Source organism: Bufo bufo, chromosome 1 (assembly GCF_905171765.1).
Source record: "Bufo bufo chromosome 1, aBufBuf1.1, whole genome shotgun sequence".
Lineage (NCBI taxonomy): Eukaryota > Metazoa > Chordata > Amphibia > Anura > Bufonidae > Bufo > Bufo bufo.
This window is the reverse complement of record NC_053389.1, coordinates 438,693,395-438,713,083: the sequence shown is the minus strand read 5'-3', so window position 1 is coordinate 438,713,083 and position 19,689 is coordinate 438,693,395. Positions and strand designations below refer to the sequence as shown.

The 19,689-nt window shown below is 39.9% G+C and overlaps 1 protein-coding gene across 3 annotated transcripts in view; it reads right to left on the bottom strand.

Moving 5' to 3' along the window:
* NR1H4 (nuclear receptor subfamily 1 group H member 4) overlaps nucleotides 1-19,689 on the bottom strand; it is a 146,652-nt gene that overhangs the window by 77,471 nt on the left and 49,492 nt on the right. For 2 of the 3 annotated variants that reach the window (XM_040407166.1, XM_040407184.1), the window contains one exon: nucleotides 3,539-3,904. In XM_040407166.1, coding sequence (XP_040263100.1) covers nucleotides 3,539-3,904 — 366 coding nt within the window. Of the gene's footprint in view, nucleotides 1-3,538; nucleotides 3,905-10,167; nucleotides 10,303-19,689 lie in introns of those variants that run through there. The other variant, XM_040407175.1, reaches the window with a different exon arrangement.

The following is a 19,689-nucleotide window of genomic DNA, read 5'->3' as shown; positions in this document are numbered from 1 at the left end:
ATTCCCCCACTCACTCACCTATGCTATAAAAATCCCTACCTTATTTTTAAACTATTATTTTAAATAAAAACTACCATTATTATTCCCACTTATGAGTGTGCCTGCTATCTCCTTATTGAAATTTTTTTATATGGTTAGAAAAGACCAAGTTAAGCCTTTTGGCCATTAAAATGAGACTGTGTGTGCAGCAAGCTATACATTGCTAAAAACACTTTCTACTGTAATGTATTGCTGGTTGGGACTGTAAGGAAGACATTTTTAGGCTTTGAAAAATGGAGGGAAAGATACATGGAAATCCTGACAAACATGTTACAGTCTGCAAGACAACTGCAATATGGAAAAGATTTCCCAGGAAGACATTTAAGTTGATCATATACATAATTGCTAGAAGTTGGTTCATGGTTGAACAGCAGTTGAACAAACAAACATCTGGTAAACGATCTGTTTGCAGAGACGACCAGACACATTTTACTCCGTATTTACTGTTACAGTTGTACAAATTGGTCATACATGAAACCAGGCGATAGACAAAAGACCTTTCTGGGAACATTCTTTCAAAGAAAGATCTTTAATTTACGAGCAATCTTTCTTTGAACAAAAGGTCTTTCATCCAATTATTGGACAAAAATATTAAACAACGCAGACTCTTTTTCAAATGATAATGCTGTGTCATTGGTCAGCTAAAACCATTGTTAGATTTCAACCGGACGAACGTTCATTTTGGTTGAAATCGTCCGTATTGATCAACTTTAGACTGATGTGTATGGGCACCTTCATTTATCACAATGCAGTTTAATCCCAGAGAGAAACCTTCTCAAGCATTAAGTCAAAATTACACTGAAATAATTTTCTTAGCAATTTTAAACTCTTCTAGTTTAACTAAAATTTCTTATAGGATTAAGATTCACCAATGCAGTCCCACGCAGTTTGTTACATGCAATACTAGAATGTGAAATTCAAGACCCAGTAAGGGCCCATTATATATTTAAAAGCAACTAATTAATGGGGCCATAAAGTTGATGATCTTTGCTTAGGATGGATTATTAATATCAGATTGGGGGGCATAGGTGCCACATCTCTTTCATTGTTTACCAGAAAAAGCTCTGTACATGTTTTAACGGCTGTGCCTGGTATTGCCGCCTAGTCCCATTAAATTGAATTGGACTGAGCTACAATGCGCCTCAGTATCAGACACAGCCACTTCAACATGTTCAGAGCTATGCCTGGTTATCAACAAGGGATGCAGTACTTGCTGGAGTGCTGCGAGGGTACCAGAAATAGAACCCCCAACAATCTAATATTGACATCCTATCCTTAGGATAGGCTACAAATATTGTGGTCCCGTAAAACCGCTTTTATATCCCTTTAGCACTACTCAGAGATTTGTTACTGAGATCTGACAAAACATTCTGTAGCCATAGACAATTTCTGAAGTTGTAGAGTGCAGGAATAGATTGCGCCAACAGAAAAACCAGGCTCTGACACCCACAGGTCCAGCAGAAGACAACTCTAATTAGTGCTGACTTGGACCCAATCACTTGTCACTAGGGTCTATTGTTATGGGTTGTGTCAGAAATAACCTATTAGAAATTATTGATCATATTTACTGCATGTGAAATGATATCAAAGTGCAGGAAGAAATGAAAAGTGTACTGTATGTAGTGACAGACACATTAGCAATTATAATGATGTTTCAGCTTTACTCCATTATAAATGTATAATGTTTAATCATGACAAAGGGATAAACGAAGTTAGAGAAGCAAAAAATAAAGCATACAAAAGACATCCAGTATTTGCAGGAGCTACTGTATAAGTCAAGACAGAGAAACCCACCATTTATCTGTTGTTGGCAATTCTTACATTGTCAGTCTCAACAATTTTTGTTAAAAGTACAAATCTTGTAGACCACAAAAGCTAAAATACATCACATTTTCTGTAGAAAGGAAATAACAGTGAAATAACTTTGATGACCCATTGTTAGGATAGACTGTCAATGTAAGATCAGTAGGGCAGCCACTACCCGGACCTCTAACCAACAGCAGAAAGAACAGGCCTTCACCACAGTACCTAATAACAGCACCACCTTTGTCCATGAACATGGACAGCTCTGTGTTGGCTATAGGTAAGTGCCTCAGTCCCATCATTCTGCTATCTAAAGAGAACCCCACAAACTGTTGGTCTTTTCTGAGGATAGGATATGTGTAATTTCCAAACTAAATGTTTTACTGCTAAAAAATTACAAAATGACCAACTGAGAGAAGAGTATGTGAAGGTGCTTACACTGTTCAATATATTTTTTTTAATTCAGTTTAATTGTTGGATATTAGTATGTTAGTGCCACTATTTCTCAAATAATAAAACTAGTCTCCTGCTTTTGAGTTATTTATTATTATTATAGTTAGAGTCATAGAAAGTGTATTAACTTCATAGAATATATAGATTTATAGAACCACAACTCTGATAATGATTGTTCTGAGAATATGTAATGTAATAATGGATATTCCAATAGATAATGGACACAGACAGAATGGACATATCTATTATCTGTCTATGCTGTCTTTGTTCCATTATCCATTTCTGTATCCATTATTACATTACACTCACATAATTAATGGTGTTGTCCCGACAATGGTGTGAAGTAATAAAATATGTAATACCTTAACGATTACCCCACCTCTACCATTTCCTACCCTGCTGGTCTGTACTTCTTGGTTTCGCTTGACATAGAAATATGACAGTTCTGCCAATCATTGGCTAAAGCTGGCCACGACTGCAGTCAGTTATTGACTGAGCAGTGATATTTCCTGTGTCCAGAAGAACCAGAAAGTAAATACTGGAGAGGGATCCAGGGAGCACTGGTTGGACATCAGTAAGGCTAGTTTCACATCTGCATTTTTAAATCTGGTAGACTGTTCTGGCAGAGGAACAACCTGCCCAAGTTTGCCGTATCTGTCATAGCTGGATAGGGCTGCCCACTGCTGGATCCTCATTGACTACAATGCGATCTGGCTGCTTTCCAGCATTTATGCCGGAAAACAGACAAATCCCATTTTAGTCAATTGAGATCCGACAGTGTATGGCCCAATCAGGCTACGTCAGATACTGTGAGCTTTGGCAGGCCGACATAAAAGTAGCCTAAGGCGAGTATTACTCTTTTTATTATTTTACACCATGTTGAGCCACTAAGAAGATCATTGGCTGAAACAGGTTATGACTGCAGTCAGTTAATGACTGAGCTGTCACATTTCCTGTGTCCAGAAGAACCAGAAAGTAGAGACTGGAGGGGATCCAGAAAGCACTGCTTGGAGATCAGCAAGGCAAGCATTACTCTTTTTATTATTTGACATCATTTTCAGCCACTAAAAGAAAATAATATCAGCTGTACAAATGCCATCCCTTATGACAACTTTTTACATGAAGTCATTCTATAATGATATCTCTTGGTATAATAGCTCTTCATAATTAGTCTCCTGGTTCATGATTTTTACCCAACAACCTGTTATTACAATGTGTATATTATAAACTTGGTCCTTCTTACCTTTGCATCCTTCACAGGTTAGGGCATTGTAATGATATCCAGAAGCCTTGTCTCCACAAACAACACACAATTCATCTCCTTTTACCCTACAGCCATAAGGACTAACCCTGGTCTTCTTAGTCGGGGGCAAATCCACTATTTCAGTATCTATAGAAAACAAGCTGTCAGAGGGAATCCGTTTTATCTCATAAATTCCATTAGGGCACCAGTCTTCTGCTTGTTGTGTGTAATATCCAGAATGAACATGGTAGGGTGAAGATGTGACTGGTTGGTGGATTGTAGGAAATTGCATATGATTGTAGGGAGTTGTATATGAAGGTCCTTGTGAGTCATGGTCTGGTGAAGGAGAATGCACTGAATGTAGGCCTAGAAGAAGAAAAAATTGTGAACAAAATATAAGTGATTCAGTAGAGGAAAATAGGCCTTAAACAAATGTAAGTACTAACAAAATGATGCCCACAACTAGGTATAAAATTACTTCTGCTTCAGATTACTAAAATAAGGATGAATGGCTTCACCACAGTAGACAATACTCAATAAGTGAGTGTACCCAGATGAATAACAATGACAAACTTATACTGAATATTGTAGGAATCAATATCCAATCAATTCTATATATTCTTGGGCCTAATGCTTTACACCAGTGTTTCCTTTTTCCATGTTAAAAACACTATGCAAACCCAATTTTTTTTGCATTGACCCTTAGGGCTCTTTAACACTAGCGGATCCCGTGCGGACAATACGCTGCGTGAAAGAGAACCTAGCCCCATTCCGGACAGCAGAGACACAGAGCATTAACATAACTGATAATGCTCCGTGCCTTTCTGTGACCTTTTTGTTACAAAATCACGGTGACAACTTTATCTCACTGATTTTGCAGTAAAAAGATCACAGAGAGGCACAGAGTATTATCAATCATGTTAATGCTCTGTGTCTCTGCTGTCCGAAACGGGGCTTGGCTTTCTTTCAGCAACGGATTACCCGCACGGGATCCGCTCGTGTGAAAGAGCCCTTAGTGACCAGTCTTTTTTGGGAATTAGTGACCAAGCAATAACTTACTGATTAACTTTTAACTTTAACTATTTCTGGGAGAAGGGAAAAAACAGCAATACTGCCACTGAGTTTCTATGTTATAAATTTTGCAGCATTCATTTTTTGGCATAAATAACACAATAACTTTACCCTCTGGGTCCAAATACATATTTTTTTACATTTTACTAATTGTGCACAATAAAAACCCTTTATTAAAAACAAAGAAAATATTTTTGAATCGCCACATCCCAAGACCCATAACAATTATATTTTTGCTCCATAAGACGCACTGAACCATAAGACACATATAGAGGAGGAAAAGAAAAAAATCTATACTGTATTTTATTAGACTGAAGATAACACCCACAAACTTCATCAGTCTCCGAAATCAGACCCCCATTCCTCATCAGATCTCAGATCAGGCCCCCGAGACCCATTTGACCTCTGTATAAAACTCTCAAGCTGCATCAAACCTCTACATCAGACCCCCAGCTCCTTCAGACTTCTGCATCAGACCCAAGCTCCATCAGACCTCTGTATCAGACCCCCATCTCCATCAGACCTCTGTATGAGACTTTAAAAAAATAAAAGAACTTACCTCTCCTGATCCAGACCTGTGCTGACACTCTACAGATCAAGCTCTTCTTGTCTTTTGCCGACCCTGCGCTGCACTGTCACCTGATGTCGCGCAGTGTCAGATCATAGTGCACACCTATGTGCACTACGTCCTGACACTGTACGCAGTCAGGACATGTGCAGTGTGGTGCCTTGAATAAGACCAAGGAGCAGTGAGTACAGCCAGCGCAGCACTTTACTTACCGTGCCTCCTGCATACTAATGACATAAGAAAATATACAATATACAATAATAACTGACTAGTTCCTTTTAACAGTATCAATCATTTAATTTAATTTAATCCATGTGGGGTCAAAGTATGAAGTTTAAAGATCCAAAAGTATTCCCTATTGATCAAACTGTTGAACCGATTCCTGGCAGTTATTTGTTCAATGATAAAAAGCCATAAGCAAGAGGAGTCTTTATTATGTGTTTGCATAGAATCCACAGTTTAAAATTTAACCTTTAATGAGCAAAATAAAAAAGGGGTTGTGCAGGAGTTTTATATTGATAACCTTTCCAAAGGATAGGTCATCAATATCTGATCGGCAAGGATCTGACACCTGGCACCCCTGTTTGAAGAAAAGGCGGCGCTCCATGTGAGCTTTGCTTCCTGTTCATTACACTAAGTGTCCTCTCCCTTGCAGTGGCGGTGTAGTGCACACTCACTTCTGAGACGACTGGCAGTGTAATGAAGAGGAAACAGCTGATTGGTGGGGGTGCCGGGTGTCATAACCCTGCTCATCATATATTGATGACCTATCCTGAGGATAGGTCATCAATATAAAACCCCTTTACAACCTCTTTAAGACTATAGACTATACACCAGGGGATATTCTCTAAATAGGCCCACCATGTAAAAACCATAGAGGAGTAATCCATCAAAAACCAACTCAAAAAAGCACAGGCAGGGCAGGAAAGAGGGAGGGGGAGATTAGGCAAACGCACCCTACAATGTCACCTAGACCCCTATCTCTGTGGGGCAACCCACAAGGGGAAACCACTGCAGACCACAAATGTACCTGCTACCTCTGTCTGTGCCCTAAGATCACCCTACACTTTTCTGTCCCTGTCTCATCCCAACACATTTCCCCCTACGATACAGGGTTCATCATGGGACCCATAGGGAGGAGGGTGAATCCTCCTAACCAACAAAGAAATAAATAAACACACAAACAATTGGTCTCCTGAACAATAAAAGATGAGCCACAAAAAGGACCAACTGTAAGAAGATAAAAGTTGGCAACAATCACCCAGCCCACAATGGGGCACTTACTGCTACTAAGTGCCCTGTTGATGCAGTGAGGGTGTCAGCCAGTATACATAATTTCCAGTTAGAAATAGGTGCCCAGTATAAGTCCCGCCCATCTGCTTCATGTGCAATCTGCTCATTGGTCAGCGGCCAAGGGCCAGAATCGACCTCTAACATTAAAATAAATATAAAAATAGTAGTGGACAAACAAAATACATAACTAAGGGCTCCTCATCTCTCCATCTTTAACAATTGTCCCAGGGGTCCCATAGGAAAATGCGTTCCATCGTGGAACGCATATGAAAGTGGTAAAAGTGAGTTGCACATTAATATAACAAACACAAATTCCACGATAGTACATAAGTACATAATGGTACTAGTTATAAATAGGTAAGTATATTGAATAGGTAAGTATATTGAAAGTATTGGTATTGGATCCCAATACCTGGGTTATTATCGGTTAACAATAAGAACATGAAGAATAGATGAAGAGGTTGGCATCCACCCTATAGGTAGCAACTGTAAGGAATGTTATTGAGCCATTTGATGTAATGACTGCTACCATTATCCAAATAACTATTTGTATCAACTTGTTTAAAATATGTTTTAGTTACAATATTACCATCAGTTTTGAAGATAATAAGGTAGAAATAAGAAATGGATATTTCTGAAACTTTAGAAGCAAATGATAACCCCATATGATTATTATTGAGATATTATTCTACAAAATCTAGAGTGTGTTTGGCAAACCCCTTCCAAATAAAAAACAAATCATCTATATACCGACGGTAATAAACAATGCAATATTGGTAGAGAGGGCACTGAGCAACGTATTGAGATTTGAAATGCCCAATGAAGAGATTGGAGCAACTGAGGGCGAAAACTGTTTCCATCGCACTGCCCTGCCTCTGGTGGAATATATCAGCCAGGGAAGAAATAACATTATTGTCAAGGATAAAACGCATGCTAAGTATAAAAAATTGATTTGAACTGAGGTAAGAGAAGGATCATTATCCAAATAAAATGTGGGAGCGGTCAGGCCCAAATCATGCATAATATTGGAGTACAAAGAATTAGCATCTATTGTGAGAAAACAATACTAGGGTGGTATGGCAAAGGATTTCATTTCTTTAATTAGTTGTGCATAATATTTTAAAAACACAGGGTGTCTATTATTATTAGATAGATGCCAATTTTTGCCGTATACTCGCAGAATCTGCGACTTTTACCCGCTCACACCAGGTCTAAAAAAAGTAGCATGTAGTGGGCAGGGAAGGGGGTGGGCTGGCCCGTCTCATTTATTATTTTTTGCCTGTTTTAGGAGTAGAAAATGATCTAAATCTACACCAGCAAGGGAGCTGGCGTAGATTTAGGCCAGCGGTAGATGTGCCTAAGTTATGTAAAGGCCGGCACCTCTACATAACTTAGGCACATCAAGCACCAGAGCAAGGGGTATTAAGACCGGCGTCTAAAACGGCTGTCTTAATAAATGACCCCAATATTCTTGTGAATAAAGATCTATATAGTGTGATAATCAGGAAGTGACAAAATTTATCCCGGAGATAATGAGTCTCCCTGAGGGTTTAGTCACACACTTATGTATTTTAGGAAGATAATAAAAAATTGCCAGTTAGCTGTTTGAGACGGAATCTGCACTCACAGTAGCATTGTGGTTTTACCTCGCAGCTTTGGCTAGGCCATGTGACATCACATTCATCGGTCACAAAGTCTAGGCACAGCTCAGCCCCATGGACGTGAATACAATGTATGGGGCAGTGTTTGGTGAGCTGTAAGAAGGCCACAGGACTACTACCAATGCCAGTACATTCTCAAACTGCTGATCTGCTGGGGTCACCCAAGATTTCCACAGATCAGATCCAGATCCAGAGGATAGGTCATCAGTAGGGATGAGCGAACTCGTGTTTCAAGTTCGGCATACAAGGTTCGGGTTATCTAAGAATTCCGTTATGGATTTTGCTACCACAGACCATAACTTATTGTCCGTGGTAGCAGAATCCATAACGGAATTCTTAGATAACCCCAACCTTGTACGCCGAACTTAAAACACAAGTTCGCTCATCCCGAGTCATCAGTTAAAATATCTCAGATTAACCACTTTACAAGGAATAAAAACAACTTCCTAATAAATATCCACTTGGATTGAATTTTTGATGCTTGAATTTTAAAATATAAAAATACAAAAAGGTTTGACATAAGGTAGAAATAACTACAATTTATTTAACATGTTCTCTTTGAGGTGAACCTTGGAATTACAATGTGTCAGGTGTTGAATAGGCAACCCTAAGCTGTAGTACCTCAAACTAGTGACACTCTCCCTGCGTGATACAAAGATACGTTTTACAGTAAAAAAAAAAATCTGCATTACATTTATACTGTACATACTATGAATACAGTCACAGAAAATAATGCACTATAATAATAGATGCAAGCATAACATATGGACTAAGCCCTCACTATATTGATAAAATCTGAGACACTTGGTCAATACATTTTGATCCAAACACATCTAAGCCCACCTACCAAGCGACAAGGTGGTCTCAGTTCAGGCGGGTCCTACGCTGAACCTGCCTATGCCGTTATGCACACACAACTATATGTACCACCTTAATCAAGGTCGCCTATTAGATAGGTGGGGCAAAAGTGCACATGAATACTACTCCCAAGATAGGAGCGTATTCACAAATGAAGGAGCCACTCCTTCAAGACAAGTTAAACAAATCACGGAAAAAAATATATAAAACATCCTGCACGATATGATAATGAATGTTGCGGATGTACATGGCTACATTTATACAGTCACAGAAAATAATGCACTATAATAATAGATTAAGGTGGTACATATAGGTGTGCTTGCTCCTCCTCCCACCGGTTGCTGCTGCACATGGAGGTGACTAGGAGCAACACACTATGTGTGTGGGGTCTGCGCTCCTGAACATAGATGCATAACGGCATAGGCAGGTTTAGTGTAGGACCCGCCTGAACTGAGACCACCTTGTCGCTTCGTAGGTGGGCTTAGATGTGTTTTGATCAAAATGTATTGACCAAGTGTCTCAGATTTTATCTAGAGTGAGGGCTTAGTCCATATGTTATGCCTGCATCTATTATTATAGTGCATTATTTTTTGTGACTGTATACATGTAGCCATGCACATCCGCAACATTCATTATCATATCGTGCAGGATGTTTTATATTTTTTTCCCGTGATTTGTACATACTGTGAAACCAAAGAACATGTAAGATGAATTGATGTTCACATGTGACATACAGTAATCACCTGCTATGAGGACTGAGCAAATGCCTCACGCTCTATTGTTTATGCTAAAGACTTCATACTCAGGTCCTGAGAATCAAGGAAGAAAACCAGGAATATGTGTTCCCTTAGTTTGCATATTGCCCACATTCCCCTGAGTTTAAGTATTATACATGTGACGTTCAGATTTATACAGTGTATATTATAAGATCTTCAACTACTATGTGATATGGTTCCTACTCAATGTTTTCATCATGTAGAAAACATTTTGAAAGTTCTGAATATCTATATTTTACTATACTTTTAATACAAGTGTTTCCCCACACCCTGACTGTAGAGTATGAGTAGTATATACTGTATTTGTCTCACATTGTTTCTTTCTGATGTCACTGTACATTGTGTCCTAAGTTGTACTGTAAACAGTGGGGCCTACAAAAGTACATACAAAATGATACCTACCTTTTGTCTTGCTTATTCTCAGTTTTTCCATTGTAGACACAGGAAACGAATGTTCTCCTTGAAAAGTTTCTTATCGTTGATAGAACAGGTCTTCTAAATATAGTGATCGTTGCCCTTGCATTCTATATTACACTGAAAATGAGAGTTTCCTTCTATATCTCACATGGTAAGGTGTGACAGAACAGAGGTTAAATGTAGATTACTCATTAACCGACTTGAACTAGAGCAAATCATAAATGCTCATGTCTGCTGATTTAAAGTAGCAGAATGTTCAAGGCTTTATTTCTGTTATTTTAACTAAGTTCCACTTCAATGATATATAATTTTGCTCTGTCCAAAAACATATTATTGACACAGAAGGGAACATGCCCAGCAGCACATGGAAACAAGAGTGATCTTGGAAATAGCTCTAGCTGACAAAGCATATAGGTCTTTAAAGGGCATCTCTCATGAAACTGTCTGACCTGTTACATGTGCACTTGGCAGCTGAAGACATCTGTGTTGGCCCCATGTTCATATGTGCTCACATTGCTGAAAAAAATTATGTTTTAATATATGCAAATGAGCCTCTAGGAGCAACAGGGGCGTTGCCGTTACTCCAAGATGCTCAGCTCTCTCTGTGACTGCCACGCCCTCTTCACTTTGATTGACAGGGAGTTTAATTGTAATCATGCCTGCCTGGCCCTGTCAAAGTGCAGAGGGCGTGGCAGTTGCAAAGAGAGCAGAGCCTCTAGGTGTAACGGCAACGCCCTGGTTGCTCCTAGAGGCTCATTTACATATATTTAAAAATAATTATTCTCAGCAATGCAGGAACATATGGACACGGGACCAACACAGATGCCTTCAGCTGCCAAGTGCACAGGTAACAGGTCAGGCAGTTTCATACAAATCTTCTGTCAGGTGCCCTTTAAACCTACTTTTTACTGCTATGGAAGTAAGCCAAATTTACCTTGCCTTGTTCCCTGCATCCTTGGCTGCACCATGGATGACTCCACAGCCTGCAGAACCAGCTCCACAAGTTCCATGGGACTTGGTCCCTCCTCACTCTAATGCAGCCTACCATCTTAGAAGACAAGAGTTGCACCCTATTATGCACAACTTTTCAAGCCTATACCTGAAATGCAGAGGCTTAATTGCTTCCTTCCGATTTTCTATCAAGAGGATAGCTAGAGGATATCTTTGGGGACGCATGAGGCCCATAGAACCACAGTTTGTGGCCACCATCCTGCTGGACAGAAACACAGATGATCACAAGATCAACTTTGTTTCTACCGGGATCGCTGCACAGTGCTGGATTACAGCTCCTGCACTTTAGCAGGAACAGATCAGCGACAGCCAGGGAGCTGAGAAGAAGACAGAATCTGTTTATTACTGGTTCTGCCTTGTCAATGAGCTCTATGCAGTAAATAGAGGATGCCTTTGTTGGACTGTCTTGGGGGCAGAGTCGAGCTGCAGTAGACCCCGATCAACTCTGCCTTGTACAATGCCCCCATAGGAGGCTGGATTCACCTGTAACTGTCCTCCAAAGTTCTTTCAGTGACCTCTTGGGGTAAAAATTATGTGGCAAAAATATTTTTAAAAAAATTAATTAAAAAAGTGAAAAAATAATAAAATCTAAAATATAATAAAATTCAAATAAAAGAAAACAAAAGGAAAAAGTTCAAAATAAAAAAAAGATCCAGTGTCCTCAAAGGTCTTTTAAAGGGGACATATTACTGTATGTGGAAAAAATAATAATAATAAAAAAAATATATATACACTCACCTAAAGAATTATTAGGAACACCATACTAATACGGTGTTGGACCCCCTTTTGCCTTCAGAACTGCCTTAATTATATGTGGCATTGATTCAACAAGGTGCTGATAGCATTCTTTAGAAATGTTGGCCCATATTGATAGGATAGCATCTTGCAGTTGATGGAGATTTAAGGGATGCACATCCAGGGCACGAAGCTTCCGTTCCACCACATCCCAAAGATGCTCTATTGGGTTGAGATCTGGTGACTGTGGGGGCCATTTTAGTACAGTGAACTCATTGTCATGTTCAAGAAACCAATTTGAAATTATTCGAGCTTTGTGACATGGTGCATTATCCTGCTGGAAGTAGCCATCAGAGGATGGATACATGTTCTCATTCTGTTTACGCCAAATTCGGACTCTACCATTTGAATGTCTCAACAGAAATCGAGACTCATCAGACCAGGCAACATTTTTCCAGTCTTCAACAGTCCAATTTTGGTGAGCTCGTGCAAATTGTAGCCTCTTTTTCCTATTTGTAGTGGAGATGAGTGGTACCCGGTGGGGTCTTCTGCTGTTGTAGCCCATCCGCCTCAAGGTTGTGCATGTTGTGGTTTCACAAATGCTTTGCTGCATACCTCGGTTGTAACGAGTGGTTATTTCAGTCAACGTTGCTCTTCTATCAGCTTGAATCAGTCGGCCCATTCTCCTCTGACCTCTAGCATCCACAAGGCATTTTTGCCCACAGGACTGCCGCATACTGGATGTTTTTCCCTTTTCACACCATTCTTTGTAAACCCTAGAAATGGTTGTGTGTGAAAATCCCAGTAACTGAGCAGATTGTGAAATACTCAAACCGGCCCGTCTGGCACCAACAACCATGCCACGCTCAAAATTGCTTAAATCACCTTTCTTTCCCATTCTGACATTCAATTTGGAGTTCAGGAGATTGTCTTGACTAGGACCACCCCCCTAAATGCATTGAAGCAACTGCCATGTGATTGGTTGACTAGATAATTGCATTAATGAGAAATAGAACAGGTGTTCCTAATAATTCTTTAGGTGAGTGTATATATATATAAGCGATGAAAAAAGGGCAGCACTCCAATAGATAAAAATGAAAAAAACTTTATTTACCCATAAGGCTGTAGCGACGTTTCGGCTCTTACACAGGAGCCTTCCTCAAGCAGTGGAGGAAGGCTCCTGTGTAAGAGCCGAAACGTCGCTACAGCCTTATGGGTAAATAAAGTTTTTTTCATTTTTATCTATTGGAGTGCTGCCCTTTTTTCATCGCTTGCATTACTGGATTGGCTTATATCCAAACTGGGCTTTTTGCACCCTTCATTCAATTTTTATCTGTGACGGTGCTGCCATTTCCTTTTTTCTTTTTTTTATATATATATATATATATATATATATATATATATATATATATGTATGTGTGTGCCTTGAAAAAGTATTCACCCCCTTTGACTTTTTTCGTATTTTGGTGCCTCACAACCTGGAATTAACATGGCTTGTTTAAGGATTTGCATCATTTAATTTACAGAACATGCCTACAACTTTGAAGATGTTTTTTTTTTATTTTTTTTATTGTGAAGCAGACAAATTGGACAAAATAACAGAAAAGGTCAATGTGCATAACTATTCACCCCCCTAAAGTCAATACTTTGTAGAGCCACCTTTTGCATCAATCACCGCTTCAAGTCGCTTCGGATAAGTCTCTATGAGCAGTTGCCACATCTTACCACTGGGGTTGTTCCCCATTACTCCTTGCAAAACTGCTCCAGCTTCTTCCAATTGGATGATTTGCGCTTGTGAACAGCAATCTTTAAGTCTGACCACAGATTTTTTATTGGACTGAGATCTGGGCTTTGACTAGGCCATTCCAACATATTTACATGTTTCCCCTTAAACCACTCAAGTGTTGCTTTAGCAGTGTGTTTGGAGGCATTGTCCTGCTGGAAGGTGAACCTCCGTCCTAGCCTCAAATCACGCACAGAGTGGTACAGGTTTTGCTGAAGAATATCCCTGTATTTAGCACCATCCATCTTTCCCTCAACTCTGACCCAGTTTCCCAGTACCGGCTGTTGAAAAACATCCCCACAGCATGATGCTGCCACCACCATGTTTTACTGTGGGGATGGTGTTCTTTGGGTGATGTGATGTGTTGGGATTGCGCCAGACATAGCATTTTCTTTGATGGACGAAATGTTCAATTTTAGTCTTTGCCTTTTCGAAAACTCACAATGTGCCTTTTTGTTTTTAGCTGAAAGTAATGGCTTTCTTCTGGCCACTCTGCCATAAAGCCCAACTCTATGGAGCGTATGGCTTATTGTCGTCCTATGTACAGATACTCCAGTCTCTGCTGTGGAACTCTGCAGCTTCTCCAGGGTTGCCTTAGGTCTCTTCGCTGCCTCTCTGATTAATGCCCTCCTTGCCCGGTCCATGAGTTTTGGGGGGCGTCCGTCTCTTGGCAGGTTTGCTTTTGTGCCATGTTCTTTCCATTTGGTTATGATAGATTTGATGGTGCTCCTGGGGATCCTCAAAAATTTTTTTTTTTTTTTATAACCTAACCCTGACTTGTACTTCCCAACAACATTGTCCCTTACTTGTTTGGAGAGTTCCTTGGTCTTCATGGCAGTGTTTGGTTAGTGATGCCTCTTGCTTAGGAGTTGCAGCCTCTGGGGCCTTTCAAAAAAGGTGTGTATATGTAATGACAGATCATGTGACACTTAGATTGCACACAGGTGGACAATATTTCACTAATTATGTGACTTCTGAAGGTAATTGGTTGCACAAGAGCTTTTTATGGGCTTCCTAACAAAGGGGGTGAATACATACGCACATGCCAACTTTCTGTTTTCTATTTCTGAACAATAGTTTTATTTATATATTTTTCTCATTTTACTTCACCAACTTAGACTATTGTGTTGTGATCCATCACATAAAATTCAGATTAAGAAAACATTAAACTTAAGGCTGTAGTGTAACAAAATACAAAGTCAAGGGGGGGGGGGTGAATACTTTTCAAGGCACTGTATATATGTATATATATATATATATATATATATATATATATATATATATATATATATACACACACACAGTATAGTAAAAAAATGCATGCTTAAAAATAAAATACATAAAAAATGCACACACCGACCAAAACAGTTGCCATTATCCCCCCATTCATGTGAAACTTTACATATTATATACCAAAACAACTGACACAAACTAATTTTAATAACTTATTTTGGTGTCAGTTTGCATATTTAAAGAATACAGAGCTATGGTGTGGAAAAAAATATGAAAAATGTTTTGCCCAGTTTCCCCCAAATAAAACGGAAAAAATATATATATTAAAAAACCCTATGTGTCACGTAAAAAAATGTTGCAAAAATGATTTTGGTAGTACAACAAATAAAAAAGTTACAACCGTTTAAACCACCACTTACACTAAATCACAAAAAAATTTGTCTGGTCATTAAAGAGGATATTTGGCAAATTACATTTATCATGTACCGTAGATAAAGTTACTACAAGGCACTTGCTAATGTATTGTGATTGTCCATATTGCTTCCTTTGCTGGCTGGACTCATTTTTCCATTACATTATACACTGCTCGTTTCCATGGTTTTACTATCACCCTGTAATCCAGCAGTGGTGGCCGTCCTTGCACAATATAGAAAAAAGCATCGGGCTCCCTGGTGGCCAGGACCGTGGGAGCTGACATAGTCCAGCACTTTTTTTTATATTGTACAAGCACGGCCACTGCTGATGGATGCAGGGTGGTGGTAACCATGGAAATGATCAGTATATAGTGAGGGAAAAATGAATCCAGCCAGCAAAGGAAGCAAAATGGACAATCACAATGCATTAGTAAGTGCCTTGTATTAACTTTCTCTACATTATAAATGCCATTTGCTGAAGTAAGACAACTCCTTTAAGGCCTTTTCAGGCCTGGTCATTAAAGGGTTAACCAATAAGCTCTTTCCCTGCAAATAAGGGAACGTGCTTACTGGTTATTGCAGTGCACCTATAACTGGGGGCAGGACGCTGTATTAACCAGTAAGTGCCATCCTCTGCAGTGAAGGAAAGTGCTAATTTGTGACTAGGAGGCAATATGGAAGGAAATGTCGCCACTTAAAGGTATTTCCGGCAACATGGCCCCTGAAACAGAAGATTGATACTTACCTGCTCCTCCACTCTGCCCCCCACTGTCTCTATCTTCCGGTCCCCATGCTCTTTACATCCAGCGGGCTGTGGACATGGTCACATACACCAGTCCAGCCAATGACTGGCTTTAGAGGTGACATGCTGCTTGTGGCCACATCACTGCTGAAGCAGGGGCAGTGCAGAGGACAGGAGCAGTGGGGAGCAGGTAAGTATGAATTTTCTGTTTCAGAGGCGATGCTGCGGGAACTTGTTAAAAAATCATTGTTACCAAGAAGTCCCTGTAAGCCCCTGTTACACTGCATGAAAATTGTTCAATTACTGGGAACAAGTGTTTATAGGATCGCTCATTCCTGAAATCTGGGCTGCTGATCACCCGATAAACAAGCAATCACTCGTTTGTCGGCTGATTTGCATATTTTATCAGGGAGAAAGATGTACGATTATCGTCAGCACATGTCCCTGTGTGGTAGTGATCATTCCCCCCCCCCCATTCACTTTCCATTGGTGTGTGTAATAGGCCAATGCAAACGGGCATCGATCAACTTTTATTTTTATAGCTCCTTGAAATAAAGCAATGTGACAATGTGGCCATGCTCCTTCCACATGTGCCGATTATAGAATTAGCTGCGCATGCGTGGAATTATGGGGCCAGGAAAGAGCACACTTGTCAGTCAAGGAAAGGTAGCATGGCTAAATCAGAAAAGTGGAGGAGCTAAGGCTGATCCTTCGGTGCACTGAAACCCTAATTGGCATAAAAAAAAGGCGCTGGACTATGACAATAAAGTCAAGTTGGACTTTTAAAAGGGTTTTCCAGGATTTTGCTACTGATGACCTATCTGATCGTTGTGGGTCCGACACCCGGGTCCCCCACCGATCAGCTGTTTGAGAAGGCACTGGCGCTCCTGTGAATGCTGTGGCCTCCTCCACGCTCACCAAGCACAGTGTTGTAAATTGTATAGCGGCTGTGCTTGTTATCGCACTCAGCCCCATTCACTTCTATGGGGCTGAGCGCAATACCAGGCACAGCCGCTATACAATGTACGGCACAGTGCTTGGTAAGCGTGGAGGAGGCCACAGCATTCACAGGAGCGCCAGTGCCTTCTCAAACAGCTGATCAGTGGTGGTCTCAGGTGTCAGACTCCCACTAATCCTAAGGATAGGTCATTAGTATCAAAATCCCAGAAAACCCCTTTAAACCTCATTGCCAACCCTGTACCACAAGCCCAGATCCCAGAGAACACCATCTTTACTCTTCAGCTTTTATTGGACTATTTTCTATGTACACTTTACTTACCTACCATGTCTTGCCGGAATGTAATGATGTTATGTCTCTTTAAAATTGCATGCTTTATTACTGTACTGTATAGTGCACGGTGTTTCTGTTTTATTAAATATTTCGAGAAACCAATAAAAATAGAATTTAAAAAAGTGATGCAAACCAGTAACTAGAATTGTTTTTTCGAGCAAGGCTTAAAGGGCTTCTGTCACCCCACTAAACTCTTTATATTTTTTTTTGGGTACTTATAATCCCTATACTGCGATATATCTATACATTATGTAAGAAATTTCGATCTCCTCCTCCGGCTGGCTATGTCTGCATTTCAAAAATCGCGCGCCTCTCTTGATTCGGCGCAGGCGCCCTAAGAGAAGGAGGCTCGCCTCCTCAGCACTCCATCAGTGCGCCTGCGCCGATGACGTCTTCTCTTTCGGTGAAATGCAGACATAGCCAGCCGGAGGAGGAGATCGCTGCTGGCCCTGTCAATCAACAGGAGGAGGGGGGCGGTTTTTTGCGGCTGCTACCAGCAAGTAGCCGCCCTACTTGCTGGTAGGTGGGTAATTTGCATATTATAAAAGTGTGTTTTTTGCATTATCTACTGAACGAAAATGATTAATAACATAATGTATAGATATATCGCAGTATAGGGATTATAAGTACCCCAAAAAAAAAAAAAGAGTTTAGTGGGGTGACAGAAGCCCTTTAAGGGATGACATACCAGGCCACGATTTTAAGTGTTGGACACTTGATTGCACAATTTGCCCCTGGTACAGGTCTAGTTTATTCTAACCCTGCTCACTTATGGCTCTGAGGGTGGATTCACACAGGTTTCTAGTGGCATATTTCAACACTTTAGCTTTTCTGAGTCTTTTTTTCAGGCATTTTTGTTTAAAAATCACCCTATAAAAGCTATAAAAACACATGTAGTATACAAAAAATGCTAGCATTTTTATGACGCAGCAAAAAAAAGGCCACAACAAAGTTGTATGGTGTCAAGTGAGACTAAGGAAAAAGTTGGAAAAAGTTCACACAACTTTTTGCAAAAATGCTGTATTTTTATGCCTGTTTTCAAAGACACACCTCAGACAGAAGTTCTAGCCAATAGAAAACCATAGACTTCCCTATTGAAAAAAAAATTCTAGAAAAAAAAAACTTGCAAAAATGCTTGGCTTTCATGATGTCTTTCACAAGAAAAACCCATAAAAAATAAACTAATGAAGGTATTTTGGCAAGAACAGATTTTGGACTGAGCAGATCTGACGTGGATTTTGAAAATAACCCATTCCAGAAATCCACAGCTGAAACATGAATTTCTGCCACTTATGTCAGGCTATTTTGCTGCGGAGCTTGTCTATGGTATTTTTAGGCTATGTTCACATGGACACAATCTGTCACTGATTCAGGTAGGCGTTTTCCGCTGCATAATCCACATCCATTAAGCCTGTGATGGCTAACCTCCGGCACTCCAGCTGTGTTAGAACTACGACTCCCAAGATGTACAGTTGCTTGGCTGTTCTTAGAACTACACAGAAATAAATGGCACATGCTGGGAGTCGTAGTTTCACCACAGCTGGAGTGTCGGAGGTTAGCCATCAACCATCTTCCTAATTACATCAATGTAAAAAGCTCAACTATAGTATGTGAAGATCATGAGCTTGACCATGTTTTTTTCAGCAGCTGATTTGAAAAACACTTGAGAAGTGGCAATGTTTTTTTGTTTTCTTTTTCATTGACATAATATACCAACACACGAAAGAGAGATACATCATTCTTATTCCCTAAATCCCCAACCATCCCCACTTCCCACTACTACACTCCAGCCAAAGTGCTAGCAGGAAATGTTACTTTGAAGTAGAATATGGTGGATTTCCAGAAGAAGTCATCTAATGGGGAAGCAGAAAAACCTCACTCAAAAAGCACTTCTAAAACTCTTACAAATACTCTTATAAATTGCTAAACTAGAACCAAAAATCACTTGTTTTCTCATTTCTGGATTTTGTCATGTGAACCTAGCCTCTATGCTGCATACACATCAATAAGAAGCATATTATCGATGATATTTTTCCTGAAGCATGCTCTTCATGGGCAGGGGAACTTCACAGTTCATGAGTATTGGGATGCTTGTGGATTTTGTAAAAATTTTGGCAAGGAATCCATGCATGAATCCTAGCAGTATCCACAAAGTGTGAATATGGTTTCAAAGTATGCAGTTTTCAGGGCATTCTTATTGTATCCACAAGGTGCTAATAGGCATTGTTTAAAATCTATGGACAGTCAGAATGAAAAATATGAACATGGAATTTCTCTTTGAACTCTCTTTGAGGTATAT